At 38.4% G+C, this 24,061-nt stretch overlaps 1 protein-coding gene across 6 annotated transcripts in view; it reads right to left on the bottom strand.

The window, feature by feature from the left end:
- Nucleotides 1-24,061, bottom strand: part of CNTNAP4 (contactin associated protein family member 4) — a 280,255-nt gene that overhangs the window by 49,728 nt on the left and 206,466 nt on the right. For all 6 annotated transcript variants that reach the window (XM_068991747.1, XM_068991751.1, XM_068991753.1 and 3 more), the window contains 3 exons: nucleotides 22,988-23,185; nucleotides 19,269-19,425; nucleotides 13,098-13,225 (listed from right to left, as the gene is read on the bottom strand). In XM_068991747.1, the coding sequence (XP_068847848.1) occupies nucleotides 13,098-13,225; nucleotides 19,269-19,425; nucleotides 22,988-23,185 (483 nt within the window). The remainder of the gene's footprint in view (nucleotides 1-13,097; nucleotides 13,226-19,268; nucleotides 19,426-22,987; nucleotides 23,186-24,061) is intronic.

Genomic DNA, 24,061 nt, shown 5'->3' with positions numbered 1-24,061 from the left:
GCTGTCTAGAATACAAAAGACTTTAATAGAGAATCTAGTGACTCTACAACCTTTAAAACTTTTATAAAGTTTAAGTTAGCACATTGAATACATGTTTATTAGGTATATAAATAATATAAATCAATCCCTGTGGCTTCAGTTTGTTTCTTCTTTCTCTGTCAGTTTCAGTTCATATTTCTGAATCTCTTTTTCTATTCCTCTATCTAGAATAGTGCCTCTTAACCTGGGGCTATTCCGGACCCCAGGAAACATTTGGCTTTTTCTGGAGACTTACTTTGTTGTCACTACTGGGGAGGATGTTTCTGGCTTCTAGTGGGTAGGGTCCAAGGATACTGCTAAATGTCCCACAAAGGACAGGACAGCGCCTAACCGTCACAAGCAATCAATCAGCCCAATGGCAAGAGTGCCAAGGTTGGGAAACCCTGCACTAGCGATATTTAGAAATGTCTGGAATAATGCTCTCTCGTATTAGTCACTATTTCTGAGTTGTGTGACTCTTGGTGATTACTATAGTGTTTTCTTTGACATATCTGTATATCTTAAGATTTTATAGTTACTTCATATCAACTATCATTAATGTTTAAAAGTAAAACAACAAATAAAGGTATGTATGTGTAGAAACTTGTCACAAGAGATTATTGTAGTCCTGAGAATTATCAAGATTCCCAGTCTCTAAAACATGGAAACCTTTAAAAAGTGTTAGAAAGAATGTTGGTTCTCCCACATTTGGGAAGTTTCTTAAATGTCAATGAGTAGCTTATACTGTAGATCTTTTCAAAAGAACAGAAAACAAAAAGCAAAATAATTTACAAATATGTTTTCTCCAAGAAGTAGACATGTTTCAGTTTTACAAAAAGTCACTATACCATCAAAAGTGTGAAAATCAAATAATTAAGTAAAATTATGTGCTTATTTGAAAGCACTTTCATGGTCTCAAGCCCATGTACATGAATCACAAATGGCTCAAGATGGAACTAGATGTCCTGTGTAGTATGTGATTTTTTTAAGATCAGAATATCTTTCAAAATGTAATCAAAACTCCTTTAATTAAAATATATTTGCATATCATTTAATAAGTACAATCAAAAACTTACTCCTGTCTCTCATGAATAATTCACAAGCTATAAGTTTCTCGAGCTGTAGGTGATGGATCATTCTTATTCCTCCATAAACTGCTATTTATTGATTATCTTTCATGTAACAAGTAATGTACTAGGTGTCAAGATACAATAATAAATGAGGAATGGACCTGCTCTTGAGAGGCTCAGAAATAATTAAAAGCCAGGACAAGAAGTGTATCTTCATAATTTACTCAACATTCTTTGAAAGTGTAGGAATAAGTCCTCTAGAGACCTGTGGAAGGCTTCGTGGAGAAAGGGTGTCAGTGGTTTCAGGGAAAGGACTGCGGGTGTTTCACAGATGAAGGAAAGAAGGCAAGTGAAGAGATGATGATGGCAGATGCCATCAGTGGCTGATGAATTGTCTTTGTGCTAGAGGACCTGCAGAAGGAGGGGAAGGTCCATGCAGGTATCTTCTTTTTTTTTCTTTAAACAATTAGTGTTAACTTTATTGTGAAAACAGTTGAACAATTCCATTTTCAAAAACTAAACAGAAACTATGATATTCTTAAAAGAAAAAGTAATACTAGCTATGCTTTGAATTCAACACTAAAATTTCTTTTGTGATGGAAGTAGAACAAATATTTATTTATTTTATTTTTTCCTTAAAAAAAAACCAAACATTTATTTTTATGCAAGTAAAAGGTGCCAGACTGGTGATCTGTCTTCTGTTTGAGAGATCTTCCCACCCCATCTTGCTACTATCTTATCTTCTAATTTCTCCACATCTTTGTTTCTTCTAGGTTTAATTTTTTATTTTTTTATTTTTTAATATAAATTTATTTTAATTGGAGGCTAATTACTTTACAATATTGTATTGGTTTTGCCATATATTGACATGAATCTGCCATGGGTGTACATGTGTTCCCCATCCTGAACCCCTCTCCCACCTCCCTCCCCATTCCATCCCTCTGGGTCATCCCAGTGCACCAGCCCTGAGCATCCTGTATCATGCATCAAAACTGGACTGGCAATTCATTTCACATATGATAATATACATGTTTCAATGCCATTCTCCAAAATCATCCCACCCTCACCCTCTCCCACAGGGTCCAAAAGACTGTTCTATACATCTGTGTCTCTTTTGCTGTCTTGCATACAGGGTTATCATTACCATCTTTCTAAATTCCATATATATGTGTTAGTATACTATATTGGTGCTTTTCTTTCTGGCTTACTTCACTCTGTAAAATAGGCTCCAGTTTCATCCACCTCATTAGAACTGATTCAAATGTATTCTTTCTAATGGCTGAGTAATACTCCATTGTGTATATGTACCACAGCTTTCTTATCCATTCGTCTGCTGATGGACATCTAAGTTGCTTCCATATCCTGGCTATTACAAACAATGCTGAGATGAACATTTGAGTACATGTCTCTTTCAATTCTGGTTTCCTCGGTGTGTATGCCCAGCAGTGGGATTCCTGGGTCGTATGGCAGTCCTGGGTATTCATTGGAAGGACTCATGCTGAGGCTGAAACTCCAATACTTAGGCCAGCTCATGCGAAGAGTTGACTCATTGGAAAAGACTCTGATGCTGGAAGGGGACAACAGAGGATGAGATGGCTGGATGGCATCACCAACTCAATGCACATGAGTTTGGGTGAACTCTGGGAGTTGGTGATGGACAGGGAGGCCTGGCGTGCTGTGATTCACGGGGTCGCAAAGAGTTGGATATGACTGAGCGACTGAACTGAACTGATGGCAGTTCTATTTCCAGTTTTTTAAGGAATCTCCACACTGTTCTCCATAGTGGCTGTACTAATTTGCATTCCCACCAACAGTGTAAGAGGGTTCCCTTTTCTCCACACCCTCTCCAGCATTTATTGCTTGTAGACTTTTGGATAGCGCCATTGACTGGCATGAAATGGTACCTCATGTGGTTTTGATTTGCTCTGATAATGAGTGATCACTTTGATAATGAGTGATGTTGAGCATCTTTTCATGTGTTTGTTAGACATCTGTATGTCTTCTTTGGAGAAATGTCTGTTTAGTTCTTTGGCCCATTTTTTGATTGGTCGTTTATTTTCCTGGAATTGAGCTGCAGGAGTTGTTTGTATATTTTTGAGATTAATTCTTTGTCAGTTGCTTGACTTGCTATTATTTTCTCCCATTGAGAAGGCTGTCTCTTCACCTTGCTTATAGTTTCCTTTGTTGTGCAGAAGCTTTTAAGTTTAATTATGTCCCATTTGTTTATTTTTCCTTTTATTTCCAATATTCTGTGATGTGGGTCATAGAGGATCCTGCTGTGATTAATGTCAGAGAGTATTTTGCCTATGTTCTCCTCTAGGAGTTTTATAGTGTCTGGCTTATGTTTCGATATTAAATAAGATATTTAATAAGATATTTAATATTTAATAAATAATAACCATTTCAAGGTTATTTTTGTGTATGGTGTTAAAAAGTGTCCTAGTTTCATTCTTTTACAAGTGCTTGACCAGTTTTCCCAGGACCACTTGTTAAAGAGATAGTCTTTTCTCCATTGTATAATCTTGCCTCCTTTGTCAAAGATAAGGTGTCCATCAGTTCAGTTCAGTCACTCAGTCATCTCCGACCCTTTGCGACCCCATGAATCACAGCACGCCAGGCCTCCTTGTCCATCACCATCTCCCGGAGTTTACTCAAACTCATATCCATCGAGTCTGTGATGCCATCCAGCCATCTCATCCTTGGTCGTCCCCTTCTCCCTCTGCCCCCAGTCCCTCCCAGCATCAGACTCTTTTCCAATGAGTCAACTCTTCGCATGAGCTGGCCAAAGTACTAGAGTTTCAGCTTTAGCATCAGTCCTTCCAAAGAAATCCCAGGGCTGATCTCATTCAGAATGGACTGGTTGGATCTCCTTGCAGTCCAAGGGACTCTCAAGAGTCTTCTCCAACACCACAGTTCAAAAGCATCAATTCTTCGGCACTCAGCCTTCTTCACAGTCCAACTCTCACATCCATACATGACCACTGGAAAAACCATAGCCTTGATCGGCAAAGTAATGTCTCTGCTTTTGAATATGCTATCTAGGTTGGTCATAACTTTTCTTCCAAGGAGTAAGCGTCTTTTAATTTCATGGCTGAAATCACCATCTGCAGTGATTTTGGAGCCCAGAAAAATAAAGTCTGACACTGTTTCCACTGTTTCCCCATCTATTTCCCATGAAGTGATGGGACCGGATGCCATTATCTTCGTTTTCTGAATGTTGAGCTTTAAGCCAACTTTTTCACTCTCCTCTTTCACTTTCATCAAGAGGCTTTTTAGCTCCTCTTCACTATCTGCCATAGGGGTGGTGTCATCTGCATATCTGAGGTTATTGATATTTCTCCCAGCAATCTTGATTCCAGCTTGTGTTTCTTCCAGTCAGCATTTCTCATGATGTACTCTGCATGTAAGTTAAATAAGCAGGGTGACAATATACAGCCTTGACGTACTCCTTTTCCTACTTGGAACCAGTCTGTTGTTCCATGTCCAGTTCTAACTGTTGCTTCCTGACCTGCATACAGGTTTCTCAAGAGGCAGGTCAGGTGGTCTGGTATTCCCATCTCTTTCAGAATTTTCCACAGTTTATTGTGATCCACACAGTCAAAGGCGTTGGCATAGTCAATAAAGCAGAAATAGATGTTTTTCTGGAACTCTCTTGCTTTTTCCATGATCCAGCGGATGTTGGCAATTTGATCTCTGGTTTCTCTGCCTTTTCTAAAACCAGCTTGAACATCAGGGAGTTCACGGTTCACGTATTGCTGAAGCCTGGCTTGGAGAATTTTGAGCATTACTTTACTAGCGTGTGAGATGAGTGCAATTGTCCGGTAGTTTGAGCATTCTTTGGCATTGTCTTTCTTTGGGATTGGAAGGAAAACTGACCTTTTCCAGTCCTGTGGCCACTGCTGAGTTTTCCAAATTTGCTGGCATATTGAGTGCAGCACTTCCACAGCATCATCTTTCAGGATTTGAAACAGCTCAACTGGAATGCCATCACCGCCACTAGCTTTGTTCGTAGTGATGCTTTCTAAGGCCCACTTGACTTCACTTTCCAAGATGTCTGGCTCTAGATGAGTGTTCACATCATCATGATTATCTGGGTTGTGAAGATCTTTTTTGTACAGTTCTTCTGTGTATTCTTGCCACCTCTTCTTAATATCTTCTGCTTCTCTTAGGTCCATACCATTTCTGTCCTATATTGAGCCCATCTTTGCATGAAATGTTCCCTTGGTGTCTCTAATTTTCTTGAAGAGCTCTCTAGTCTTTCCCATTCTATTATTTTCCTCTATTTCCTTGCACTGATCACTGAGGAAGGCTTTCTTATCTCTCCTTGCTGTTCTTTGGAACTCTGCTTTCAGATGCTTATATCTTTCCTTTTCTCCTTGGCTTCTCACCTCTCTTCTTTTCACAGCTATTTGTAAGGCCTCCCCAGACAGCCATTTTGTTTTTTTGCATTTCTTTTCCATGGGGATGGTCTTGATCCCTGTCTCCTGTACAATGTCACGAACCTCATTCCATAGTTCATCAGGCACTCTATCTATCAGATCTAGGCCCTTGAATCTATTTCTCACTTCCACTGTATAATCATAAGGGATTTGATTTAGGTCATACCTGAATGGTCTAGCGGTGTTTCCTACTTTCTCCAATTTGAGTCTGAATTTGGTAATAAGGAGTTCATGATGTGAGCCACAGTCAGCTCCTGGTCTTGTTTTTGCTGACTGTATAGAGTTTCTCCATCTTTGGCTGCAAAGAATATAATCAATCTGATTTTGGTGTTGACCATCTGGTGATGTCCATGTGTAGCGTCTTCTCTTGTGTTGTTGGAAGAGGGTGTTTGCTATGACCAGTGCGTTTTCTTGGCAAAACTCTACTAGTCTTTGCCCTGCTTCATTCCACATTCCAAGGCCAAATTTGCCTGTTACTCCAGGTGTTTCTTGACTTCCTACTTTTGCATTCCAGTCCCCTATAACGAAAAGGACATCTTTTTTGGGTGTTAGTTCTAAAAGGTCTTGTAGGTCTTCATAGGTGCATGGATTTATCTCTGGGCTTCCTATTTTGTTCCATTGATCTATATTTCTGTCTTTGTGCCAGTACCACACTGTCTTGATGACTGTGGCTTTGTAGTAGAGCCTGAAGTCAGGCATGTTGATTCTTCCAGTTCCATTCTTCTTTCTCAAGATTGCTTTGGCTATTCGAGGTTTTTTGTATTTTATACAAGTTGTGAAATTATTTGTTCTAGCTCTGTGAAAAATACTGTTGGTAGCTTGATAGGGATTGCATTGAATATATAGATTGCTTTGGGTAGTATACTCATTTTCACTATATTGATTCTTCCACTCCCCCCCACCCAGGTTAGTGTCTTCTTTGATTTCTTTCACCAGCATTTTATAGTTTTCTTTATATAGGTCTTTGTTTCTTTAGGCAGATATATTCCTAAGTATTTTATTCTTTGCATTGCAATTGTGAATGGAATTGCTTCCTTAATTTCTCTATTTTCTCATTATTAGTGTATAGGAATGCAAGGGATTTCTGTGTGTTGATTTTATATCCTGCAACTTTACTATATTCATTGATTAGCTCTAGTAATTTTCTGGTGGAGTCTTTAGGGTTTTCTATGTAGAGGATCATGTCATCTGCAAACAGTGAGAGTTTTACTTCTTCCTTTCCACTCTGGATTCCTTTTATTTCTTTTTCTGCTCTGATTGCTGTGGCCAAAACTTCCAGAACTATGTTGAATAGTAGTGGTGAGAGTGGGCACCCTTGTCTTGTTTCTGACTTTAGGGGAAATGCTTTTCATTTTTTACCATTGAGGATAACGTTTGCTGTGGGTTTGTCATATATAGCTTTTATTATGTTGAGGTATGTTTCTTCTATTCCTGCTTTCTGGAGGGTTTTTATCATAAATGGATGTTGAATTTTTGTCAAAGGCTTTCTCTGCATCTACTGAGATAATCATATGGCTTTTATTTTTCAGTTTGTTAATGTGGTGTATTACACTGATTGATTTGTGGATATTGAAGAATCCTTGCATCCCTGGGATAAAGCCCACTTGGTCATGATGTATGATCTTTCTAATGTGTTGTTGAATTCCGTTTGCTAGAATTTTGTTAAGGATTTTTGCATCTATGTTCATCAGTGATATTGGCCAGTAGTTTATTTTCTTTCTTTCTTTCTTTCTTTTTTTTTTTTTTTGGTGGCATCTTTGTCAAGTTTTGGTATTAAGGTGATGGTGGCCTCATAGAATGAGTCTGGAAATTTACCTTCCTCTGCAATTTTCTGGAAGAGTTTGAGTAGGATAGGTGTTAGCTCTTCTCTAAACTTTTGGTACAATTCAGCTGAGATGCTGACTGGTCGTGGACTTTTGTTTGCTGGAAGATTTCTGATTACAGTTTCAATTTCCATGCTTGTGATAGGTCTCTTAAGATTTTCTATTTCTTCCTGGGTCAGTTTTGGAAAGTTGTACTTTTCTAAGAATTTGTCCATTTCTTCCAAGTTGTCCATTTTATTTGCATATAATTGCTGATAGTAGTTTCTTATGATCTTTTGTATTTCTGTGTTGTCTGTTGTGATCTCTCCATTTTCATTTCTAATTTTATTGATTTGATATTTCTCCCTTTGTTTTTTGATGAGTCTGGCTAATGGTCTGTCAATTTTATTTATCTTCTCAAAGAACCAGCTTTTGGCTTTGTTGATTTTTGCTATGGTCTCTTTTGTTTCTTTTACATTTATTTCTGCCCTAATTTTTAAGATTTCTTTCCTTCTACTAACCCTGGGGTTCTTCATTTCTTCCTTTTCTAGTTGCTTCAGGTGTAGAGTTAGGTTATTTATTTGAATTTTTTCTTTTCTTGAGGTATGCCTGTATTGTTATGAACCTTTCCCTCAGCACTTTCTGATTGATGTCAAAAAATCATCTAACTCTGGTGGGTCAATACTAGACTTCTACTCTTTCTCCTTAGTGTGAGGTGAGAGTGCTGAAGATAACACAGCTACAATTGGCATGCTCTCCAGGTAATTTTTAACACATGCTGAAGTTGAATAAGAATTGGTCTAGAAGACTTATGATGGCACCCCACAAATGAAGATGGTCCCATTTCTCCTGAGAGAGCAGGAAGGAAAATACCTACATAAACCCTCCTAGTTATCACCTTTCTCTTAACTGTAGACCCAGATGTTTTCCCATGATCTGCTCTTTTGATCCTCTGTCTCCAAGGTTAGTAAAAGTCAGAAACATATTCAGTAGAATCCTAGGAGTATCCTGGAGAATACCCATGTTATTAAAATCTTTACTAGTTTTTATGTCTTACAAGTTTAACTATTGATATTTTTTTAATGACCCAACTTTAAAATTAAGCAACCTTTTTTTTGCTTAAAAAAAAAAAGTACCATTCTGGTGAGTGATGTTGCTAATGGGACAGTTTATACATGTATGAGGACAGGAAATATATGAAAAACCTCTGTAATCTCCCTTTGTTTCATTGTAAATTTATTTTAAAAATAAAGTCTTTAAAGATTAAGCAACAATAACTATCTGTACTATTATTAATGTTTAGTTGTGGGTTGTGATTTTTAGGGTTTTTTTTTTTTTGAGTCAGATGTACTGAGAATAATTTACATAGAATAAAACTGAGTAATTCTGTGTATTGATCTAGGAATTTTGACAAATGCTTCAAGTCACATAAGTTACCGTAACATTCAAGACACAGAACATCTCCTTTACCTGTTCTCTTTTGTAAAATTCCTCTTGCCTTGAAGTGATTGGCAAAAGAGATCTTTTTTTCTGTTCCTATGGTTTAGTTTTTTCCAGAATATCTTAGAAATTGAATGATCCAGCACAGGGCCTTTTAAGTCAGGCTTCTATTAGTCAGTATCATGTACTGAAGATTCATCCATGTTGTTGGTGTTTCTCAGAAGAGCACTTCTTTTTACTGTTTAGTAATATTCCATTGTACAGTGTAGATATACCACAGTAAAATGGAATGTTTATTCACTGGTTTATTCATTAAGTTCAGTTCAGTTCAATCGTGTCCGACTCTTTGCGACCCCATGAATCGCAGCACGCCAGGCCTCCCTGTCCATCACCATCTCCTGGAGTTCACTCAGACTCACTGGTTTATTCATTAAACCACTGACATTTAGGTGGTTTCCAGTTTTAGAAGACTATGCATAAAACCAATATAAACCTGTTCATACAGATATTTCATTTCTCTTCTGCAAATACCTAGGAGTGGGATTGCTGATCTTATAGTAAATGTGTGTTTAGATTTATGAAAAATTGCCAAAGTGACAGTATCATTTTACACTTGGCACCAGCAATGCATGAGGAATTCCAGCTGCTCTATATTCTCAGCAGTTGATATTGTCAGTTTTTTTTGTTTTATTATATTTTTACAATGTCAGCCATCCTGATAGCTATATACAGGTATATATATTGTGGTGTTAAATGTAGTACATTTCCCTAATGACTAATGATATTGAAAATCTTTTTATGTGCTTCTTTGAAATCTGTGTATTTCATCTAACAAAATGTATGTGCAAATCATTTGCCCATTTGTTAATCTGAATTTTTTTAATTGCACTGTTAGAAAGTTCTTCATATATTTAGCTTCTATCAGATATGGACTTTGCAAATGTATTTTCCCCATGTGTGACTCTTCTTCCCATTTTTTAAACAATATCATTTTAAAAGCAGTTTTTAATTATGATGAACCTCAATTTATCATTTAAAAATTTATGAGTTATGCTTTTGATGCTCTATCTAAAAAATCTTTGCTTAACCCATGGTCACTAAGATTTTCTTCCATATATTCTTAGAGAAGTTTTATAGTTTGTGGGTTTACATTAAGTTTATGATTAATTTGAATTATTTTTGGTATGCAGTTTGAAGTATGGTTGAAATTCTTCTGTTTTTGCAAATGGATTCTAATTCTGCTATAAAAAGGTAATTTTAAAATTTCAATTTTTCATTACTAGCATACAGAGATATAATTTGTTTTTGCATATTGAACTTGCATCCTATTACTTTGCTAAACTCACTTTTTTAAAAAGTTCTTAGGAATTTTCTGCCTAGAAAACCATGTCATCTATAAATGGAGAATTTTATTTCTTCCTTTCTAATCTATAGGCCTTGAATTCCTTTTCTTTACTTACTACTTGTGCTAGAACTCAAAGTATGATACTGAATAGGATTGGTGAGAACAGACATCTTTGTTTAGATCCTGATCTTAGAGAGGAAGTATTAAGTCTGTGACAATTCAGGATAAAGCATCAGATTTTTAGATTTTCACAAATGTCTTTTAAAATACTGAGGAAGTTTAAGTTCCTAGTTTCCTTAATTTTTATAAATAGGATGTTGAATTCTGCCATTTACTTTTCACATATTTTTTTCAAAAAACTTATTTTCATATTCATAAATTCTTTAGGTCAACAATATTTATGAAGTTTTATATCTGCAGAACAACTTTAAAAAGGGGACTTTATCATTCATATCTTCTGTGCTTTTGGTAAAATGTTTACCAATGTTATCTGTGACTTCTGACATTAAACAATAATACTAGTAGTAACAAAATTTCACACCCATCCACATTTTAAAAAATGAAAATAAAGACTTGGAATTAGAAGCCAGCTGGCATCTGGTGTATCTGGTACCTGTGGGTCTCACTTATTTTTGTTCCTGCTTTCTCAAGGCTTCTGGGTTGTTTTTTCTTTCCTAGAGAAACATGGCTAGATATGAAAATTTCAACATATCTGCTTTGTGTGATAAGACCAAAATACCATTCTTTTTATTTTCATCTTTCCATTTTTCTGTTCAAAGAAAATCTAAGAATTCTGTGTCTCAACGAATCATTCTTACTGTCTCAACAAACAGTGTCACCAGCTTTACTCAAGTCAGAAACCTGGAGGTCATCCTCATACCCTGTCACCCTCACCCCAAACCGTACTGAATTCACCTCCCTGACTGAGCCCTTTATCTAAGCCCCATGCCAACCATTGCCTAGTTCAAGCCTTTGTCATTGTCCTTGTCTTATACTCAAATGTCACTTTCCTGGATCATGAGAACTAAGCCAGTTCTTAGCCTTAAAGTATCCCAGTCCTAATTAGTGTTCCAGCCCCAATGCCTTCTGGATAACGTTCACATAACTTTCCTCTGCTTTTAAGGCCCACTTTGCATGATCCCATATCTAGAAGCCCCACATCTGCCCCATTTATCTCATTTGGAAAGGAAAAATAATAATAATAAACGTGTCTAGGGCTTTGCACCTTCAGGGGTGCAGGCTGCCCACACAGAGAAAATGGGAGGCATTCATTACTCTGACACTGCTGCTCTTCAAACAGGGTCATTTATGCAGAAAATGCTCTGTGAACTCACGTAAGGATAAGCCCCAACCCTAAAGTAGATGTGGTGGACAGGAAGGCCAGGGAAAACTCGGGGACTGTTTCATTAATGTCCAAGGTGAACCCGCAGGTCTCCAAACACTTACACTGTTTTTAATCCTTGTCCTAATATTGTGAGCCTCCCTCTGCACCCCCATTCTCATAACAGCTAAATGCTTGGTTTCTCAGCCTCACGCCACAGACCTCAGGGACCAGATACGCCCTGTGGTGGAGGGCTGTCTTATGCATTGCAGGATATTCACAGCATTTCTGGCCTCTCCCTCTGGATCCAGTAGCCCTCAACCCCCCACAGCTGCGACAGCCAAACCCATCTCCAGATATTGCCAAATGTCCCCTAAGGGAGTGAGTCGCCTGGGATGGAGAAGCCCTGCTCTGAGTGAAAAGATGCTGTGTGCTCAAGTTCAAGACGGGAAGTCTGCAAGAAAGAACCCCTAAGGAATCGAGTTGGCAGCGACCTCAGTCAAAGTAGAACAATTTCCCAGGGACGGTGGTAAGTGGGGGAAACTGGCCTAAGCCTCTGCAGCGTTCAGATCAGAGCCAGCTGTGAGGAGTGCATGTGATGAATAGAACAATTTCTCCATTGTCACGCAAAATCATTGCACCTCTGTGGATGCAGCCTGCGTTTACAACCTCATCTCTTTGTACATAACTTTTCCCTCCATGAAATATCCTATGTCATCTTCAAGTGACTGTGTAAGGCCTACTGGCAGACCAGGAAGTTGAGATGATAAAGATTAGGGATGGTAGGTATAATGGCGGGCCATTTTTTTTTTACAATGTACATACACCTTTTTATAGGCCAGTATCATCTTTGCTTTTTAGCTAAGCAACTTCCGCCATGCATCTCCATAAATTCAATGCATTGTCAGATCAACTCTTTCTCTGTTGAGCCTCTAGAATAAACCTTCCTTTCAGGATATACTTTTAAGGTAAATAAATATTTCTTCTATTTGCATTTTAAGTTCTGGAAGTAACTAAAAGCATAAAAAAGTAATGAATCAGTCTCGAACCTAACTGACTTCAGAGAGGTTATAAATGGCCACATATGCTCATTTCATTCTCTGCTGAAAATATGTATTTTCTGTGACAATATATTTTAACTAAAAAATTCCGGTTCAGAGTATTTATATACTGAATATACAAAACAGCAGGTCCTACTGATTCAGAGTAAGAACACACACAAACTGGGGGTGGGGGGGAGAATGAAAGTTGAAACATGTTTGATTAAACTGACTTTGATTCTACTGATGTTCTAATTTCACCCCAGGCCCAACAGTAGAAAACTCACCATACATCCTTAATAATGTTATGCAAAACTGAGGTGTTCCTATATGGATAATGGCATGTAGCCACTGAGGAAGGATGGAATGAATTTATGAACCAGTCAAACAGAGATGCTTTGTGGTTTCTTTCTCTTGGAATCTTAACAAGGCCTGCTGTTACGGTATTTATTCCAGGGCTTTCCATTCTATAGGGGCACTTTGTTGACTGACTAGGGGGATTATTTCAGACACTGCTTATGGGTTTTCAAAAGAGAAGTCTGACTAATTACTATGTAGCAACGTGGCTCTTAGGTGACATCTCTCTGCTCAGACACGTTGAGGGCGCGTTGCCACCACTTACTGTCTCCACGGCAAAGCAGAGGACCCAGTTTATAAGCTGCTTCTGAATGCGGCCGGCCAGTGTCTGTGATCACAATCCTAGTCACTGGCAGATGTTCCTTATAAGAGAGGAACCCAGTGTCATTGGTCCTGAAAGACAGTAACAACAACAACAGCAAGGTTCTTAAATTATTCTGATTAACAGAGTTAGAAAGTAAACAACAGTCCTTATTGCATTTCAAAGCCAAGATGTTCTGAACTGAATGGGTACACATAAAAGGGTCGGGAGCAAATGGCTCATCTGAGGATGAAAAATCAGGGCAGCGTTTTAGTGTTCCTTGCAGTCAGAACAGTGTTCTTGCCTGGAGAATCCCAGGGACAGGGGAGCCTGCTGGGTTGCTGTCTATGGAGTTGCACAGAGTCGGACACGACTGAAGCGACTTGGCAGCAGCAGCAGCAGCAGCAGCAGCAGCAGCAGCAGCAGCAGTCAGAAAATAGCTGGTGCTTTTAAGTTCTGTTGGCCATTTTTTGCCTTTTAAATGAGATGGTTAATCCATTGCCATTTAATGTAACGATTGATAGTGCGTTTTTAGATCTATCGTTTTGGTATTTATTTCTTATTTTTCCTCCCACGGGACATCTTGTATCTCTTCTCCCCCTTTCATGCCTCCTCTTGGTTTACTCCATATTTCTTTTGGTATTCAATTTTATTTTTTCACTCACTCTTTAGCTATATATCTGCTTATTTTAATATTTGCTTCATGGATTATAAGATGCATCCTTAATTCATCACAGTCTACTTAGATTTTATGTTGTATTATTTAAAATGTCATAAGCTTACTATGGGATAATTTTTAACACCCTTCCTACACAAACACCTGTTCTTTATGCCATGGTTGCAATATGTTTTAAATCCAGATGCTGCAAGCTTTATAATACAATTAAATAGTGAATTTTAATTTATTTAATCAAGAGAAAAATTTAAACACTGCTTTTTCCATTTACTGACATATTCACACTTCCCAGCGCCCTTCATTCCCGCCTGAAGATCTGTTTTAAACGGTCTGTTTAGCCTGAAGAATTTCCATCATTATTTCTTATGGTACAGTTCTGCTGACAACAAAGTCTCTCTGCATTTGTTTAATCTGAACAGGACTTTATTTTACTTTCATTTGTGAAATGTATTTTTGTCCTCTGTCAAAGTCTAGGTCGACACTGCCTTCTCTTTCCCCACGAAAGGTATCATTTCATTGTCTTCTGATGGGAGGTCACCTTCATTTGCATCCTGATTCCCCTGTGTGGAAGGTGTTCCACCAGATTCACCCAAACTGGCTACTTTCAAAACATCACTGAAGTTGTATTAGTTATCTGTTTATACTAATGCATAACAAATTATCCCCCAAAACAAAGTGGTGACGTAAGACCTTTTATATAACCTGTGATTCTTCTGCTTTACGACCTTCTGGTTCAGTGTCTAAGGCTACACTCAGTGTTGGCAAGGACTGAAGTCAACTCAGGGATTGGGTGGGGAAGGCTCACTCCTGTGGCTATTGGCAGTATTCACTATTTGCTGGGCACTGAACTGAAAGCCTTAGGTATTCACTAGCTGTTGGTTGAGGGCGACCCTCGATTCTTTGTCCACAACAGCTCACAACATGGCAGGCTGCTGAATCCAACAAGAAGGCTAGAAGATGCAGAGAGTGAATTTCCAGCATGTTAGCTCAGTCTCTGCAGTGACATCTCATCACTTTACCATATACTATTCTTTAAAAGCAAGTCACAGGTCCATGCAACACACAAGGGCAGGAAATTACACAGTGGTGTGAATAACAGGCAGTGTGGATAACTGAGGGCCACCTGGGGGGCTTGCTTCCAGAGATGTTTATTAAGCAAATTTGAGAGATTTTTCAGCCATGGTTTCATCAAACGATATATACTTTTGCCTCATTTTATTTCCTGCCACTCTGGGACTCCAATTTCTTGCCTGTTAAATCATAGGTATTTTCCCACAAGCCACAAAGGGTCTGTCAATTTTTCTTTCAATTTTTTTTTCCCCTGCGTTCTTCAGATTGAATGATTTCTACTGATCTTTAGGTTTACTGAAGATTTCTTTTGCTAACTCCCATAAGAGTTGAAATCTATGCAGGGAATATTTAACTTCAGATGTTGTACTTTTCTGTTCTAAAATGTACATTTGCCTCTTTAATACAGTTCTCATTTATCTGCTTAGAATACCCTTGGTTCCTTTGTGATCATTTTTACCTTTAATTTTTTATACATTTTGTTAACAGTTGATTTAATATGTTTGCCTGCTAATCAGACACCAGTGACCCAGCACCTGTTTCTGCTGGAACTTTTTATTTTCTTAACTTTGGATCAAAGTATGCTTTTTTTTGGAATAAGCAACCATTGCTATAATATTCTGGATATTATGAGTGATACACTGTAGAGACTCTAGAATCTGCTTTCCTTCTCAGAAGGCTTGATTTTTGTTTTCACAAATAGTTAAATCACAACCTTATCACAATAAATGCTGGAGGGTTGTTTTTACTTCCTTGGGGTGGACCTGGGTCAGTTCCACTGGTAGTTTTCAATTATACTCAGTCTGGGGACAGTCTTTGCTGTAAAGGCCTGGACCTTCTGTCATTTCTATTTTAGGGCTTTACAAAGCCCAAGTCAAACAAGAAGACTTATACTCCCAATCTGGTCTCTCTGGTGGTTGCTGCTGAAATCCCTGTATCGGGGGATCAGTGATCCAACTGCATCTCTCTGCTTGGTTCCTAGAAATCGCCCCTGTGCATGTGCAGCTCAGAGGTCAGGGTTCTAGAGGAAATGATACAGTGGTCTCCTCTCAAGTGGTTTTCTCCATTCCAAAATGTCCAGAAATCCATTTGCAGTCATTCTGGTTGCTCTGAATCTCCTCTGATACATGCACCCCACCACCAGACTCCAGTAATCTGAGTTCTAGCCACCCCACGGCAGGTGATCTGGTGAGTAGTTTCAAAGAAAAGGCATCTAAACATAAATCTCATCCACTGATACTCCCTTCTTTGAAGGGTTGAAGGCTCCCAACCCTGGGAGTTTCTGCATACATTTGGTTGTTTTCCACTTGTTTCAAGTTCAATTCAGTTCAGTTCAGTCACTCAATTCTATCTGACTCTTTGCAACCCCATGAACTGTAGCACACCAGGCCTCCCTGTCCATCACCAACTCCTGGAGTTTACCTAAACTCATGTCCGTTGAGTTGGTGATGCCATCCAACTATCTCATCCTCTGTCGTCCCCTTCTCCTCCTGCCCTCAGTCTTTCCCAGCATCAGGGTCTTTTCAAATGAGTCAGCTCTTGGCACCAGGTAGCCAAAGTATTGGAGTTTCAGCTTCAACATCAGTCCTTCCAATACACACGCAGGAATGATCTCCTTTAGGATGGACTGGTTGGATCTCCTTGCAGTCCAAGGGACTCTCAAGAGTCTTCTCCAACACCACAGTTCAAAACCATCAATTCTTCTGTGCTCAGCTTTCTTTATAGTCCAACTCTCACATCCATACATGACCACCGGAAAAACCATAGCCTTGACTAGACGGACCTTTGTTGGCAAAGTAATATCTCTGCTTTTTAATATGCTGTCTAGGTTGGTCATAACTTTCCTTCCAAGGAGTAAGCATCTTTTCATTTCATGGCTGCAATCACCATCTGCAGTGATTTTTCAGCCCCCCAAAATAAAGTCTGACACTGTTTCCTCATCTATTCACCATGAAGTGATGGGACCAGATGCCATGATCTTTGTTTTCTGAATGTTGAGCTTTAAGCCAACTTTTTCACTCTCTTCTTTCACTTTCAAGAGGCTCTTTAGTTCTTCTTTGGTTTCTGCCATAAGGGTGGTGTCATCTGCATATCTGAGGTGATTGATATTTCTCCCGGCAATCTTGATTCCAGCTTGTGCTTCTTCCAGCCCAGCATTTCTCATGATGTACTCTGCATGTAAGTTAAATAAGCAGGGTGACAATTTACAGGCTTGATGGAAGCTTTCCCTATTTGGAACCAGTCTGTTGTTCCATGTCCAGATCTAACTGTTGCTTCCTGATCTGCATATAGGTTTCTCAAGAGGCAGGTCAGGTGGTCTGGTATTCCCATCTCTTTCAGAATTCTCCACAGTTTATTGTGATCCACACAGTCAAAGGCTTTGGCATAGTCAATAAAGCAGAAATTGATGTTTTTCTGGAACTCTCTTGCTTTTTCCATGACCCAGCAGATGTTGGCAATTTGATCTCTGGTTCCTCTGCCTTTTTGGAAACCAGATTGAACATCTGGAAGTTCATGGTTCGTGTACTGCTGAAGCATGGCTTGGAGAATTTTGAGCATGACTTTACTAGCATATGAAATAAGTGCAATTGTGTGGTAGTTTGAGCATTCTTTGGCATTGCCTTTCTTTGGGACTGGAATGAAAACTGACCTTTTCTAGTCCCATGGCCACTGCTGAGTTTTCCAAATTTGCTGACATACTGAGTGCAGCCTTTTCACAGCATCATCTTTTAGGATTTGAAATAGCTCAACTGGAATTCCATCACCTCCACTAGCTTTGTTTGTAGTGATGCTTCCTAAGGCCCACTTGACTTCACGTTCTAGGATGTCTGGCTCTAGATGAGTGATCACACAATTGTAATTATCTGAGTCATGAAGATCTTTTTTGTACAGTTCTTCTGTGTATTCTTGCCACCTCTTCTTAGTATCTTCTGCTTCCTTTAGGTCCATACCATTTCTGCCCTTTATTGAGCCTATCTTTGTATGAAATGTTCCTTGGTATTTCTAATTTTCTTGAAGAGATCTCTAGTCTTTCCTATTCTATTGTTTTCCTCTATTTCTCTCCATTGATGGCTAAGGAATGCTTTCTTATCTCTCCTTGCTTCAAGTTGATGTTTTTAATAAATAATTTTCCTGGGATTATAAATGTTATCTGGGGTTAGGTTAGTTCTACACAAGCTACTTAAGCATAGGCAGAATTTAACATGAAAAGTTTCAAAATCTTATTTTTAAAAATTATTTTTGATGAATAAAATGTCGTGCAGAGATAGGAGAGTTATTGGTGACTGATGTTGTTGTTTAGTTGCCACATCATGTCTGATTCTTTAGTGACCCCATGGACTGTAGCCTGCCAGGCTCCTCTGTCCATGGGCTTTCCCAGACAAGAATACTGGAGTAGGCTGCCATTTCCTTCTCCAGGGAATCTTCTTGACCCTAGGACTGAACCTGCATCTCCTGCACTGGCAGGTAGATTCTTTACCACTCAAAGAAAAATAGATTAGATTAATTTTTTAAAAAATTTTATTCATATTTTAAAATACACTGTGGGCATTTGTGTGTGTGTGTGTGTGTGTGTGTGTGTGAAGGCAGCAAGAAAAAAATATATCTTCCAAAAATAGTAGAAATTTTGAAAAACCAGACTCTAAGTGAGACAATGTTCTTCATGCTGAACACATAACAATAAAAGTACAATAATGACTCCATACAGATGCCTCCTTTAGAGGCATCAAATAATCTGCTTTTTGATATAACAGTCTTTGATATTTTTCAAATGAATAAATGTAATGTCAAATGAATAAATGAAACATTTCAAGCTCAATATAAAATCTAAATATTATAGATTTCCTTTTTCAAAATATGATGAACCGAATATCAGTTTTTCACAGTATAGTGCATCCTTTAAGAAAATAAAAGAGCTACATGCTTAAGTAATTGTGGGAAAGTCGAAGCTTACATATTTAAAGGTTTATAGGCAAGACTACTGAAGAGATATGTTAGTATTAAATATATTTATTTAAAGGTAATTTATGTAAGTTTTAATATATTTATGCAACTATGTTTTGAGAATATAATTCTTAATTATACTTAATTTTAAAGATAATGATAATTGACTCAAAATGAAAAGCAAGCATGAAACAGATGCCTCTATTTCATATTACGAAAATAAAAGGTGTATGACTCATGCTCTATTACCACAAAATTCAAATAAAAGGATCATCATCTTCCCATCTAGAAATCAGATTAGTTGCAATACATTTCATCAAAACATACCTTTATCTAATTTCTTCACGGTACTAAGTTGTTCAGTATCTACCTACCTAAATATGTGGCATGATTCATTTTAAAAAATTAATAATAAACTTGATTTTGCATAAGGAAATCATAAAAATCACCATTCATTCCGGTCAGCATCACAGTTGCAGTAATACTGAGAATCAATACAGTTCCCCTCCAATCCACAAGTACATTTTTGAGGATCAGGCAAAGAACCGCCCCAATAAGTTTGTGTTTCATTGGTTCTTCCAACCCACCAGCTCAGAGGGGTTCCATCTGAAAAATAAAGGTGAGAAAAACGACATCTGCTTTATAACCCGTGACCTTCCATCCCAGTATAATTCCCTTCTTTCCCAAATCATTAAAAAGAATGAAAGGAGGAAAGACTGGTTTGATGTAGTGATACTCCAAACTTCATAACTGATGGTATTTCCTTAGGAAAGCTTTTTTTAAAACTTTTTCATTATTTAAGCTTAAATGATTGATATATTTTTCTTTGAGTAGAAAAGAAACCTGCAGTTTCTATTTAATTCAGGCATAATAGTAAAAAAAAAATGTATTGAGAGTTCACACATGCCATTTCCTTAAAAATAATTTTTTGAAACAACAAGGCATCAAATTATAATCCACGGTAATTAACATATGAGAAACAAAATTGATTTGAGAACATAAAATGCCTACTAGAACATTATGAAATGCTGTGTAAAGTCAGTGATTTATCTCAGTATACTTATCGACTAAAGATAAACTAGCTGTTTAGGCATGGTATGGCATTCCCTCACTATGATTCAAGATATATTCGAAAGTACACATTTTTTCTTCTGTTTACTGGCTTGGCTACTTCTTCAGAGACTACAGAAATAACGCTGAAAGATCTTTATGCCCAAAGCAAATATGACACTCAAAAACAAAGTTTCCCTCAACCAAATGCATTTCTTTCTATGATGAATGTTCAGTTACCAGCTCCTTCACAGAGCTAAGACTAAAATGATGCCAAAAAGCTAGAGCAAGGAATAGACCATTTAGATATGGTTTGCAGGCAATCTGTCTTAGGGGAAAAACAAGTTAGAGGGGAAAACTCACAGTCACTGGAGAGTCAGGGCATGAGAAGAAGGTGACATCAAATCAGTCAGCTCCTCAAAGGTGTGCGATCATTTTTCCACTGACTTTCAAACCGTTCAAGTTGTGGCCATTAGCCTTACTTTTACTAATTTCTCCCTTCCTTACAAATGCCAATGCTCATAAAATCTTACTATTACATTGGATCTGTGCTAATGCAGGCAAGTTCTCACTCAGCATTACTATACATCCCTGTGCACTGTGCCAAGAAATCAAGGAGCTGTGGGAGGCTTCTGTTAACGTAGTCCTCAATATCAGCAATCTTCATTCTCTTTAACTGCACGATTAACTCGTCAACTGAAGGCAAAACCTACTTGAAACATTTAATAGATCTACTTCGACACACTGCTTAAAACATTATGTGGTTATAGATTAAAAAAAAAATCATTATTCTTAAATACTGAATAGTATTTTCACATCTAAATTTGTTATTTTCCCTATGAAGTAGAAACCACTGAATGTTTTAAAGATACCAAATACTTCTGATTTCCTTAGTCTTACTGAAGTGTCCTAAAGAATTTGTATAAGAAAGAATTAGAAAAAACATGAGAAAATTTTAAAGTTGAAATTAAAACGATAAAATATCAAGAATGACAGTGGATCACTTCTGCTCCCATAGTTACGAATAAAATTCCAAATGGCTTGGGTATTCACACTGACCACCCTTTCAGTGTGCCGAGCTGGAGGACCCATATCTTGCTGGAAACATTTTCATAAACATTTCCACTTTATTCATCCACAATCACAGCACCGTTATTGCTTGATGCTGCTATAGTTTCAAGATTTGAAACTGTAAATTTAACTTGTCTCACACCACCTTCCTGCTCTTTCCCACACATTCCTTACTGTAACCTCAAAATCCAAATTGTTCCCTCTTTTCCACCTCAAATCCATTCTATATGGATTCTAGGGTCATGGACCTGAAGAAAATCTGTGTATTCAATGGTTACCCCCAACCCCGGTTCTACAACCTTCGAGAGTTTACTTTTCTCTTCACCAGTGGCTCCCAAGCCTGGCTGAAACACCTGGGGAGCCTCAAGAGCAAGCTGTGCGGGGCCACCAGACGGCGCGAAACTCCTTCACCCTCACTGCCATCCCCTCGTCGTCGTGTGGGGCTCGGCTTTGCTCACTAACATCCTTGGGGACTGTGTTTTCTGGTTCTTTTAGAGTTTGACTCATTTGTGACTCTGACGATTGTCTTTCCTTTTCTTTCTTCTCTAGTCAAGCAACTTAGTTCCATTTTGTTTCATCACATTCATTTACCCTTCTGTATTTATGGTTCTATTTCCTCTTAGAAGGGTTTCCCTTGTGGCTCAGCTGGTAAAGAATCTGCCTGCAATGTGGGAGACCTGGGTTCAATTCCTGGGTTGGAAAGATCCCCTGGAGAAGGAAAATGCTACCGTCTCCAGTATCCTTTGTTCATGAGATCACAAAGAGTCGGACACGACTAAGTGACTTTCAGTTTTCCTCTTAGACTACACTTCCACACTTGCTTATCTTTGTTTTTAAAGATTCCAAGATAGATATTAACTAACAATGAACCATCAGTTGCATACTAAACTGGTAGGATCACTGTAAGCATGATGCACTGGACAGCTGGAAAGAGAGGTGAGTGATGTGAAGATGCTCAGTCGTGTCTGACTCTTTGGGACCACATGGACTGTAAGCCTACCAGGCTCCTCAGTCCATGGAATTTTCCAGGCAAGAGTACTGGAGTGGGTTGCCGTTTCCTTCTCCAGGGGATCTTCCCCACATTGCAGGCAGACGCTTTACCGTCTGAGCCACTAGGGAAGCTCACTTCAATCTCACTTTATATGTGTTACCCCACCCTCCACCTGGTGGCATGGAGGTGTCTAGACAGAAGAGTCTGTATTGGATAGAGGAACGAGGAGGACGTCAGAGCTTCTTAAACAGTACAGGGTCCTGATGGAAGCAGTGTTTCTTAAAGGTTAATTTTCTTTACACAGATTAATCGTTTGGATGCTACATTGGGTGGGTAGGAGATAAGGACTGATGGCCAGTTGAGAGGCCAGTAGGAAAGGTCTTGCAATAGCTTCATGTATCAGGTCATTAAAGCCTACATGGAGGCAGACCTGGTGGGACTCGAGACAGTCTCACATAATGAGACGTTCTAAAGGGAGAAAACACAAACTAGAATCAGAATTCAGGAGCAGAAATCAAAGGTTATTAAAGGTAGAATAAGAGAAAGAGTTAAACATGGTTTTCTGATTCCTATTTGAGCTACTGGGGGGAAAAGCCATGTTTCCAGCAGCCTGCTCTAATTTTCAGTTATACCCAGAGGGTAACTTGTCAACAATCTGTGAAAGAGTCACACGGAAGAGTCACTTTCAGAAAACGGAGTCATATTTTTATTAGCTCTTTCCCATGATAAAAACAAACTGAATGTGTCACTTGCCCTTTACAAGGGACCGACACTGAGCACTCACCGAGTATGAGGAGGAAGCCCTCCGACTGAGGCCAGGAAGAGACGCCAGAGACAATCAAGGCTTTGAACAAAGCTCAGTGTCAGCTGACCACGTTCTTTTCTTCAGGCGATAGCATCTCTGTGACTTCCCGACTGTGACAGGCTTGCTAAACACTTGGGGAGCACACGCCCTGGGCAGCTCTATGCCACCACGTTGGCAGAATTAAAACTCTGCAGGAGCGGGTGCAGTAAGGCACCCCATGAGTAGGGGGATGGATGCCCCAGTTCACTTACCTTCCTTGCTTACGAGCCGTGACTTCTTGCAGTAGTAGGTCAGCTCCTGTTCACAGTGCTCCGCACGGTTAATGGTGGCCTGGAGTTGCTCCATGCTGGCCACATACTCGAAAAACCCAGTGTAGGGGTTCTCTGGGTTGGTATTTCGGACTCTTGTGACATCAGAGCCATTGTGCTGTATGATGGTCCATGCAGTTTCTTGTATGCAGAAATGGGGGAAGAAAGAGAGGAGACCATCACTAGTCTGCAAAAGTTAAAATAAATAAAGAAAATCAAAATCACCTTTTATCTGAGTCAAATTTTTCTAGTCATCAAACCTCTCTGAGAGGTAGAATCAACACAAATGGATTCTTAAAATTTTTAAATTATAGTAAAATGATTCTTTTCCCTGAAGTTTATATGATTGCCACGCATTTACAGTGTTTTTTTTTTTTCTACTTTTTCATATAATTCAGCCAGAAAGTATTCATGGTAAAAATATTAAGGAAACTGATTATTAAATTTTGTACATTTCATCAAATCTGACATTCTACTTTTAAAGATGCATCATTAATTTTAAGAAAGAAAAGAATAATGCTGCCTATTATAACTGTAAAACATTGCTGATTGTTGATACATCCTGAATTCAGAGATGTTACAATATGAAAAAAACACATCTTTGAATCTGTAAAATATTTTAAATTACATAACATAAGCAATGATTTATCCATTCTTGGAAATCATCCATGCTGCCAGCAAAAAGAAAGTCAACTTTTTATGGCCCATATATCTCCCTTCAGACAGCTTTTAATTATGAGTGTACATCTATTTCCTTTTCAAATCAAGCTTCGGAGAACTTTTTCTTAATAATATGGGAAAGTGTACAAAATATTTAAGTGGGGAATGCAGGATACAAAACTATACGTAATATGATTAATCTACACAGGCAAACACATACATATCAATACATATTCATAGGACACAGATATTAGGAAATTACACCAGAATTATACCTATTTCTTTTAAAGTCAAATTTGAGATATTCATTTTGGTACCATGTGACCTGCACAGTTATGCAGTGCAATAGCAAATTAT

This window comes from Capricornis sumatraensis, chromosome 20, assembly GCF_032405125.1.
Source record: "Capricornis sumatraensis isolate serow.1 chromosome 20, serow.2, whole genome shotgun sequence".
Lineage (NCBI taxonomy): Eukaryota > Metazoa > Chordata > Mammalia > Artiodactyla > Bovidae > Capricornis > Capricornis sumatraensis.
This window is presented reverse-complemented; position numbering and strand designations above follow the sequence as displayed.